This window comes from Lissotriton helveticus, chromosome 1_1 (genome assembly GCF_964261635.1).
Source record: "Lissotriton helveticus chromosome 1_1, aLisHel1.1, whole genome shotgun sequence".
NCBI classification, from domain to species: domain Eukaryota; kingdom Metazoa; phylum Chordata; class Amphibia; order Caudata; family Salamandridae; genus Lissotriton; species Lissotriton helveticus.
In genome coordinates, this window is record NC_136057.1 from 1,899,071,160 (window position 1) to 1,899,081,439 (window position 10,280).

Sequence of the window (10,280 nt, forward strand, 5' to 3'; positions counted from 1 at the left end):
ACCTTCCACTCGGACTTCTTATGCTTACAAGTGGAAGAGGTTTTGCATCTGGTGCAAGTCTAAGAACTATGACCCTACAACATGCAAGGAAGATGTCATCCTTCCATATCTGCTACATTTGGCGCAGTCGGGCCTTAATGTCCATTCCATTAAGGTTCATCTGGCTGCTTTGACTGCCTACAGGAAATGCCCTTCACAGACTTCCTTCTTTCAGATCCCTGTGATCAAAGATTTTTTTGGAAGGCTTGAAGAAAGTGTTCCCTCCTGTCAGGCTTCATTCGCCTTCATGGGACTTGAATGTGGTGCTGTCCAGATTGATGAAGGAGCCTTTTGAACCTATTCATAAGGCTTCGTTGCAGCACCTGTCCTGGAAGGCGGCGTTCCTCGTGGCCATTACATCGGCCCGCAGGGTGAGTGAAATTCAGGCGTTGTGTTGCCAAGAACCTTATACTGTATTTCATGCTGCTAAGGTTGTTATGCGTACTCACCCTAAGTTTTCTTCCCAAGGTTGTTTCTGATTTTCATATCAATCAGACTATATCTTTACCTACGTTCTTTCAGAATCCTTCATCTCCAGCGGAAAGGTCTTTGCATTCCCTGGATGTTAGGAGGGTGCTGAAATTTTATCTGGATAAAACCAGGGATATTCGTAGGTCAGACCAATTGTTCATCAATTATGGATCAGTCAGGACGGGTCTTGCGACCTCTAAGCAGTCTATCTCTAGGTGGATTGTGTCCTGCATACAGCTGTGTTACCAAAAAGCTAATAAGACCTTAGGAGGTAAGCCTAAGGCTCATTCCACCAGGGGCAAGGCTGCCACGACAGCATTGCTCCGTAATGTTCCGATTGCAGAAATCTGCAAGGCGGCCACTTGGAAGTCGGATCATACCTTTGCTAAGCATTACTGCCTGGACACTGATGCCAGGGCAGACGCTCAGGTTGGGCAGGCTTCGCTGCGAAATCTGTTTGCACAGTAGTGGCGTTAATTCTCTTTTCTCCACCGCCGCTTTGGTGTGGGGATGGGCTTGCCATTCTATTCACTAGATTATGACTACACAGAGATCCCCTACTACAGAAGGAGTAGTTTCTGTCCTGTAACTCCAGTTCTGTAGTAGGGGTATCTCTGTTATAGTCATAAGCGCCCTCCCTCCTCCCCGGTGGAGAGAGACATATTCCTTTATGGAATGCTACAGGTCTGGCGTGTTACGCCTTCAAAAAGAACAAACTAAGTTGGACCTGCTATGCATTCTGGGAAACTGGGAGAAGGTTCTGGAAGATTCTCTTAAAGGCACAGTATCCTGTTTTGAGCCACATAATGGCAGCCTATGGGGCTTGTCTGTCCAGGTTCTTCTCTCTATCATTCCTGAGGGATTTTGCTGGTAAATCAAAGGAAATCTGTACAGGCTTTTGCTGTTCTGTGGATTTTATGGTGGAATTTCTAGTTGAAGTACTGGACAGTGTAGCCTTTTTAGGCTGCATTATCTGTCTTTAAATTATCTCTTAAGTGTCTATGCTTTTCTGCATTTTTTGACACTATAAGAGATTATTTTTGATTGCTCCGGGGTCCACGCACATGGGCGGGACTATTCACTAGATTATGACTATACACAGAGATCCCCTACTACAGAACTGGAGTTACAGGACAGAAACTACTCCTTCTTTAATAGCTAAATCCCTTATTTTGCAGTCCTGGAAAACAGATTTGTGCCAACCTTTCAGGCATGGAAGGCAAAACTACTACGAATCCAGGGCAGGGAAAGAAAATATGCATTGAGATCAGGGGCCCTTAAAAAATATGAAAAGTTTTGGAGTATATTTGAAACCTAGTTTGTTTTCTGTCGATTCTACTGCAACCACATCTTTTACATCTTAGTTTGCCAGATTGTCTATATTTATTCACATTGCACTTTATAAGTAATTTTTTGAATTGATGAATTCTGAATGTCTTTGTATTTATGAGTCCTGTACTGTATCTAATTCTATTGCCAATTTTTTTTAAACCTGAGAAATTCTAAGGATTGGAGGTGACATACTAGGCCACCCTGGACATTTTGCATTTTTACATCAAATGAATTATCACGGTCATAATGTTTAATTTACTCACACAAAGGAATGTATGTTAAAAATTAAAATGGACAGATTGATTTCAAAATATGTTAATTTTGTAGATCAAATACTGTAATTGACTATCACAATCTTGAGTGAAGCAATATTAATAAACATTTTTATGTTTAGAGCTAACCTAACCCATTGTACATTTCACGCTGTAAAATGAATGCTGACGAGTTTTAATAAAATTGTGTGGTTAACGTTCTAGTTATTGAAGGGCTTGGAAAGTTAAGAGGAGCATGGAACCTTATAAAATATGAGCCACAGTGATTGTAGATTAGGTTCAGTTGAAGGCCTCCTGCCAAAACGCGTCAACCATGACTTCTTTTATTTCCACCCTTCATTTGTTTTTATATCTAAATAGCTAAACTCTCAAAAAAAGGATACATATGTCAATCGGGTTAGCAAAGTAATTTTACATGTTTTTAGGGTCCGAGAACTTGCACTGAACATTGGCGCCTCAGTGTTCAGAGTGGGTAAACCTCACTAAATCTGTCAGGCTTTACTCACAACACTGTTGCCTCCGAATATCTATTGTGTGTTGACCTCTCCTCCGGCATTGTAGTTAGGATGGGTCTTTTTGAAATTGCTCGTGGTAGGGTGATGAGAGGCATTTGCTAGCACAATTAAATGCATAATCTGTAGAGCTCTAGTTTGGGTTTTATCTTCCAGACTGTGTAATGCCACCAGGGTTAACCCATTTTCCATCATACACGCTCTCAAACGTGTATTTTGTGAATCAGTACTCCCATTCTACAGCATCTCGCACACTACACTGCTGTAGCGAGATGAGCACTAGATTGGTATTTGCCTACAGAAAAATTGACTAATACTGGCAGTGCACACTATAAGAGGAAAAGCACCACAACAGACTTCCTAGCAAACTTTCTTTAGATAAATATGATGGGTATCAACATGCACATTTGCTTTCTGCAGTCATTCGACTGCAGTAAAGCTAAAATAATCTAGTGGGTCCACGAACACATTCAGGGAAGACCCTCTGGTCGCTTAACTTCTAGTATTTTGCTGCTTCCTACTCTAAAGCCTGAAGAGTGCAAAGCCATGGATGGCACATGCTGATGTGAACACCATTAAAGATACTAAAGAATAAGCTTGGCCAGGACAAATATAACCCCTGTGAGCGGAGGGGCACTCTGACTTCCATATAAGATTAGAGAGTAACTTTATCAGAAGTCTTCCTTCCTCAGCTGTATTCCCACTTTTTGAATCTACTTACTTTCAAACTAAGTGCACGGTGGGAATGTGTAAATGTAAAGACTGAGTACCTTTTTGTGGTTGGAGCACGACTAATCTTTTCTGATTGGTTTATTTAAGAAATGTATTTCCACATCTGGCAGCAGTAATTGGCTTTTACGGATGCTGTTATACTCGCATGTACTACATTTACAACACATTTGTTTAATATGCAACCAGCCTAGCCACAGCTGCTTACATTATCAAACACACTGACCATATTGATAGATCATGGGACTCCACTTCTCATGCGGGGGGGGGGGGGTGGCTCGTTACATGTTTTAGACATTATTTCTGTGGTTAAATGCCACTCTTTCGTTACCATTAAGAATGAGTGACCTCATTTTAATAATAAATGTGGCACCCCTATGTTCTGCAATTTTAACCAATAAAAACTGTGCAAAATGTTTGGAATGGAGCAATAGTTGAACCGTGTCTTTTAATTATTTTTAGGGGCAGTTGTATGTGGCCGGTGGATCAAATGGCCAGTCCGATGACTTGAGTTGTGGAGAAATGTATGATCCAAATGCAGATGACTGGACTCCAGTTCCAGAGCTGAGAACCAATCGCTGCAACGCAGGTGAGAATTAATTTTCGCGCCTAGCTAGTTTTTTTTTTTTTTTATTGGGCTAGGCTGTAGTCTTGTGTTAACTGAACCTGCTGCCGGACTTTTGCTTTGTCACCGCTTTAATCCCTGCCTAATTTTGCACTCACATTTATCTTAGTAGGAGATTTTTTTACATTCTTGCTAAACCCCTAAAATCACTGTAGTCATTTTAGGTTGCCATCAATTAATCGGCAAAGTCCGTTTTTTATATAGAAAATAGCACGAGGCAACTTTAAAATGCATGCTCTACATCGAGACATGCTGATGAGCAATTGCACTTATAACTTTTACTGAATTTATAGGTGGTTCCTTGAATCATACAGTGAACTGCATTTGAATATGCATTGAATGGGGCTGTCCATTATCTATCCAGGCATCTACAGGGGTGGTGTTGCACATTTTTTCAGAGGTCTAAAGTCTATTAGTTTGTCACAATACGCGATGAGTATGTCATGTAGCAACATTGGCATCTTGCATGTTTGCTCCGCGATCTCTGGATTGCAATGTGAGTGAGAAGTATCTATTTAGAAATACACTCCTGCTTCAGGTTCTGGTTTAGGTTGGGCTTTGACTGCGATTACCCTCGTGCCGCAGATGTTTGAATATCTCACTATGGGGAAGTTGCCCTTGTGTGCATTTCTAAAATCCCTTTGGGTATCCAGTTCCCCTGGTTGGTGCGGTACGTTTGGGCATCGCATTAATGATTTGAGTCCTCCTGTAATATAGATAGCTTGTCAATTTCCGTAAAGCCATTGCTCTCTTCTGAACTACAAAGCTGCCCTGTGGACTCCGGACTACTATACCAAATGCAGGTTAATGACCCAACAAATTCTCAGCAGAAAGATCTAGTGGTAACAGTAATATGACCAGGGCTAAGGAAATGCTTCTTTATTGTAGGAGTGTGTGCTTTAAAAGGAAAATTGTACATCATTGGTGGCTCTGATCCATATGGCCAGAAAGGACTGAAGAACTGCGATGTGTTTGATCCAGTATCTCGATCATGGACCGGTTGTGCTCCACTTAACATTAGTAAGTTGACTCCTTAACTTTTTACTTCATGTCTGCAGTGTTTCTTTAGCCCAAGTGAAGGTTTGTTACCATTTATTGAGAGTTCTGGTACACGATTCAAATTCATTTTAGTATCTTATCAAAGGAAACAACTATTTTGCTTCCCTTTTCTTTCAAAGAGCATCTATAGTTTTCCTTTCGGTTATGGAACAGTAAAATTAAATGTTGGTTACAGAAAAACCAACTTTGTTCCCAGTGGCCCAATTTTCAAATTTACGTAGTGCCATTTTTGTTCTGTTGCAGTGTGCATAATACAAAACTATAAAAACCACTCTTGTTCCTCAGGACGACATCAGTCAGCAGTATGTGAACTTGGTGGGTATTTGTACATCATTGGTGGTGCAGAGTCCTGGAACTGCCTTAATACGGTGGAACGCTACAATCCAGAGAACAATACTTGGACACTCATTGCACCGATGAACGTAGCCAGACGAGGAGCAGGAGTAGCAGTGTTTGATGGTAAGTAATTAAAGCACTGCTGAAACTGGGTAATGAGTCTGACGTATGACCTTCGAGGGAACTGCCTGCCTGGAAGTAGTATGGTCTACATAAAAAGATGGTTCAAGATCTGTTCAGTCAGAACATTTGAAATGTCAATAGCCATGTCTAATTTGCCATAAGGTACTCTATTGATGAGGGCAATACGAGGTGTAAACTCTCGGCTGCGTATTAGAAAACGTGGTTATGTCGATCTACTGCAGACTGAATTCTATTAGCATATTAACATTGACTACCACTTTATGCAAGAATCGACCTATAAACGCCAATTGATGGAGTTCCTCTTTCAAGCATGCTTTGTACTATTGGTACATGGATCATACCAAAAAATGTTTTGAGATCAGGAGAGCCAGAGCATTCCAGTATGATAACTTTTTGTAGATTTGTTCCACATTCAGCGGTGTCCAGAGGTAGAAGTGGGGGAGGTTAAGACACCCAGCATTCACCCCTGCAAGAAGGGGGGGAGCCCTGTAGACTGGATAAATATACATACCATTTTAACTTTGTTCTTGTCTAATCAGTTGAATGATGGGTTTCTTTATCCAGTGCATGGCACAAGCCCTCACCCACTCCTGGCAGCAATCTCTCGATGGGGTGGGGGGGCACATCCAAAGGTTACCTAGTCCACATTTGACTGACTGTGGTGGATGTGAATTTAAAGCAGTGAGGGACTCCTAGATTGAAGGCCAGAGGACCCATGGGACCCGAAGGTGCACCAGAGGGGTACCACTCCCATGAAAAGACGCCATACATAGCTTTCAAAAACACAGATGGGTCCTGGCCTGGGGTTGGAAAGGGAGGCTGCAAACCCTCAGGCTGGTCTTGTGGAGGGTTCGGATTCGGCTCTTCGGCAGGCGCAGAATCCACATCCACCTGAACCTCTTCCACATCTCGGGACGGCGCCGGAGACGGATTCGAAGTCGGCGACTGCGCCCGCGTCTCCGAAGGCGAGGCCTCACCTTCAGGATCTGAGACATCCAGCGTAACCCCCTTAGAACGTACCTTATCCAGTATTTGGGTGTCTTTCATAGATTCACATGCCTGAATCATTCCCCGTCGTCGAGATTGGAGCCTCCGGTACATAAAAAGTAATGTCCTAGAGACATACATAGAAAAGAATAGGCCCAAAGGTCTCACCTTAGTAGCCTATCCACGTCCTTTTGCAGGAAGGACCAAACAGAGCAGGCCCCAAGGGTCCCACCTTGGTGGCCTATCTGGGTCCTTTTGTAAAAAGGACCAAATAAAGTAAAACAGCCAATCAGCTACTACCTCCTTCTAGAACCTTCCTGCCAGGAGCCCAAGTCTCTCAGATTTTCTACCGCACGTTGTGCTAGGGAGTCTCCACCTGAGTTCTCCTCAGGAATTTCTCTTTTTCTTCAAAAACCACTTTAATTATTCTCTACAGTTATGTCTGATAGTCAGAAGAAGGGTCTTTTCCGGGCTTGTTCCTCCTGCAGCAAGAAAAGACTTTACATTGAGGATAAGCGATTTAGAAGTGTGCACTGTCCCGCATCACTGTTTTAAGAGCCTCCCAAAATGTCACCCTCGAGTCAACCGTCCCTTCATTGTCGGCAACATAGACCTTCACGTCTGCTCGCAGACCCTTCAGGACAGCTGCATTGTGTAAGTCCCATGCCGTGAGTCTCCAGGAGCCGCTGCTCTTGCCCCTGCCTAGTCCCACCTTAGCTAGTAGTGGGGAGTGACCGGAAATCCCTCTAGCCATATATTCCGCTGTGTCATTTACCGTCAAGCTTTGCCTGGACATAAAAATGTAGTCGAGCCTCGAGTACACTTTGTGTGAGCCAGAGAAAAAGGAATAGGTCTCCTGGTCGGGATGTAGCCACCTCCATACATCTGTAAGCCCCATGTCGATAGTCATGCGGGACAGGTGAGTCCGGGTCCGATCTCTAGATGCCGTACCCGTCCGGTCAAGCCCCATATCCATCACATCATTAAAATCACCCCCAAGTATCTGTGTGGTGTCAGCTGTGTCTAGTAGTATGTCTGCCACTTTCTTAAACGTGTTGGCCTGTAGTTTTGGGGGGGCATACACAGAGTATTGTGTACTCGCGCCTATTCCATGTCCCCTCCACCCCCACATATGTCCCCTGTGTATCTATCCAGGTTTGGGCGACACAGAACGGTGGTTTTTTTTTTTTTTTTTTTTTTACAAGTATTGCCACCCCTCTGGAGCCCCGCAGCCCCCAGTGTTCACCAAATGTCTCGCAGTAGTAGCTGCTAATCTTAGACAATGTATATATGTCTTCTCTTACCTGGGCGACTGGCTTGTCAAAGCAGGCACTTACCAGAACTGTATTCTACCCACTCAGACAACAGGGCACCTACTTCACCAGTTAGATTTTACAATAAATTCACAAAGTTTCACCTGCTCCCGGCACAAGTGCAATCTTATCTGGGAGCTTCCCTCAACACTATCAAAGCTCTGGCCACTCCCAATGTAGCTGGAATTCACAATATTTAGGCCACACTATTACAAATCCAACCCAACCAATCATTACCAGCGAGAGTCTTCATGCATCTGCCAGGCTGATATTTGTAAGGCAGCAACATGGTCTACACTGCACACATTCAACAAACACTATTGTGTAGATATGTTGGCAAGACCACAGGCAAACGTAGGCCAAGCAGTACGTAAAACTCTATTTCAGGCAACTGCTACAAGTTAGCCACCACTTTGGGAGTTTACTGCTATATAGTCTACAGCTCATATGCTTCAAATGGATAATGTTAGTTACCCAGTAAGCATCTGCTCTTGGAATGTAGAGCTGTGTATTCACATGCGCCCACCCACCACCCCGGTCTCCAATTCACATTCATACACATGGAATCTCTATTCTACACATTACTCCTGTCTCACCCTCTGCGGGAAAACAATCTAACAATGTAGTCGATGCCCATGCACACTATCACCGAAAGGAGGAGTCCGCTTACCTCGTGACTGGAAAGACTTTGTCTAACACAAACTTGCAAACATCCAGACTTAACACTAGATGGCAGGAATATGCAAAGCATGTGAATCTACATGCCAAGAACAGATGATTACTGGGTAAGTAGCGCGTGTGTATGTTTGTGGGGTTTTTCTTTCAGTGCTTATAACTGGTTCCCCCTGGAAGAGAGAGAATTACAGGTAAACAATTTATTATACTCAAAGTTGGGACTTGACCAAAGCAACATATGGGAGTAGTGTAAGTCTGTGGCAGGCATGCATGTTCTCAACAAATTGATGGTTAAGAAGGTTATAGTGATCTCAACTGGGCTTGCGTATTTCAATTGGGCAACCAGTTGCCAGAGACTGCTAGTGTCAAATCATGGGCAGGTAACCAGTTGGATACTTTTCCTTCAGTTATGTATATGCTTTACAAAGATTTTTTTTTTCTTTTTCCTTTACTTCTGTAGGAAAAATGTTTGTTGTTGGAGGCTTTGATGGCACACATGCTCTTTGTTGTGTGGAGGCATACGATCCTGCCAAGAATGAGTGGAAGATGATGGCAAGCATGACTTCTCCAAGAAGCAATGCAGGAGTCATAGCACTGGGAAATACCGTGTATGCAGTTGGAGGATTTGATGGCAATGAGTTCCTGAATTCCATTGAAATGTATAACCCAGCATTGAATGAATGGAGCCCCTTCACCAAAATCTTCAAATTATAATTGTTCCTTTCAAACTAACAGGCTTAGTGATGTAATTGTGTTTTAGTAGAGGTGAACATGTGAATAGGGTTGGGGGGGGGGGGGGGTATAGAAGTTGCCAACAGCAACGCTAAGCTTTTGCATATTGCATACTATTGTGTTGTACATATTTTTTATTTTGGGCCGTAAACAATTGTTTCTGAATACTAATTTTAGTATCTTTTTTTTTCTTTGTGGAATATGAATTGTAATGCAAAATAAGAAATGATAAAACTGAGGAGCTTCCCAAAGGATTGTTTTTGCTAATTTGCACATGAGCTCTCCCTCTGTAGTGCCTTTGGCTTATGGAGGGGAAGTAAGAGGTTGGGAAGCGAAGCATTTTTTCTTGCCTTTCAGTAAAAAAAGAAAATGAAGCCTTATATTAAAAATAACTATTTTCATGAAATGTTGGCACCTGCAAATAAATTGCCTTTTTGGAGCTGTTTTTTGTACTTCATAAAAATATTTTACATTTTAATGGGTAGGCAGCAGATGCATATGGTTGTTGGGGTAGAGGCTCAATTTTACAGCTTTTGGTAGAAACAATTTTGTTCTATGCCAGGAACTTCTATGCTATTTGCTTCTGTTGTCTTATTTTGGTATTTAACTTTGTATTTGATTTCAATCTAGTTTCTAAAGGAAATAAGTTATGTACTTCAGTCAGTACTTATTTCGACATTCAGACAAACTTAAAAGTGCATTTAGCTGTAGGCTTTAAAGTGTCCTCTTAAAGCCTTGTAAAGTATAATTGTAACCATGGTTAATTTAAACATTTTCTCGAATAAAACTTTTATACTTTCAACTGCTTGAAAAGCAAACTCATGCATGTTAGTCAGTCGTGTTTTGACTCTTCCTGGCACTAATTGTAGCAGCAACATTCTCCCTCGAGATTGAAGTAGTTTCAGAATAATTTCCAGGCCAAATCACAGAACCCTTAATTGTGCTCAGCCTCCTGGTGCCTTAATCTGACATCTGCGAGTGTGTCCAGAAATGCTCTTAAACAGTTTTATTTTGGGACAGGAATGTCCCCTGCATGGTATATGGTCCTGTTCCT

General features: G+C 42.4%; 1 protein-coding gene across 2 annotated transcripts in view; it reads left to right on the forward strand.

The window, feature by feature from the left end:
• IVNS1ABP (influenza virus NS1A binding protein) overlaps positions 1 to 10,044 on the forward strand; it is a 53,580-nt gene extending 43,536 nt beyond the window's left edge. For both annotated transcript variants that reach the window (XM_078642753.1, XM_078642762.1), the window contains exons 12-15: positions 3,818 to 3,944; positions 4,869 to 5,000; positions 5,325 to 5,498; positions 8,955 to 10,044. In XM_078642753.1, coding sequence (XP_078498879.1) covers positions 3,818 to 3,944; positions 4,869 to 5,000; positions 5,325 to 5,498; positions 8,955 to 9,208 — 687 coding nt within the window. In that variant the 3' untranslated portion in view covers positions 9,209 to 10,044. The remainder of the gene's footprint in view (positions 1 to 3,817; positions 3,945 to 4,868; positions 5,001 to 5,324; positions 5,499 to 8,954) is intronic.
• The last annotated feature ends 236 nt before the right edge of the window (positions 10,045 to 10,280 follow it).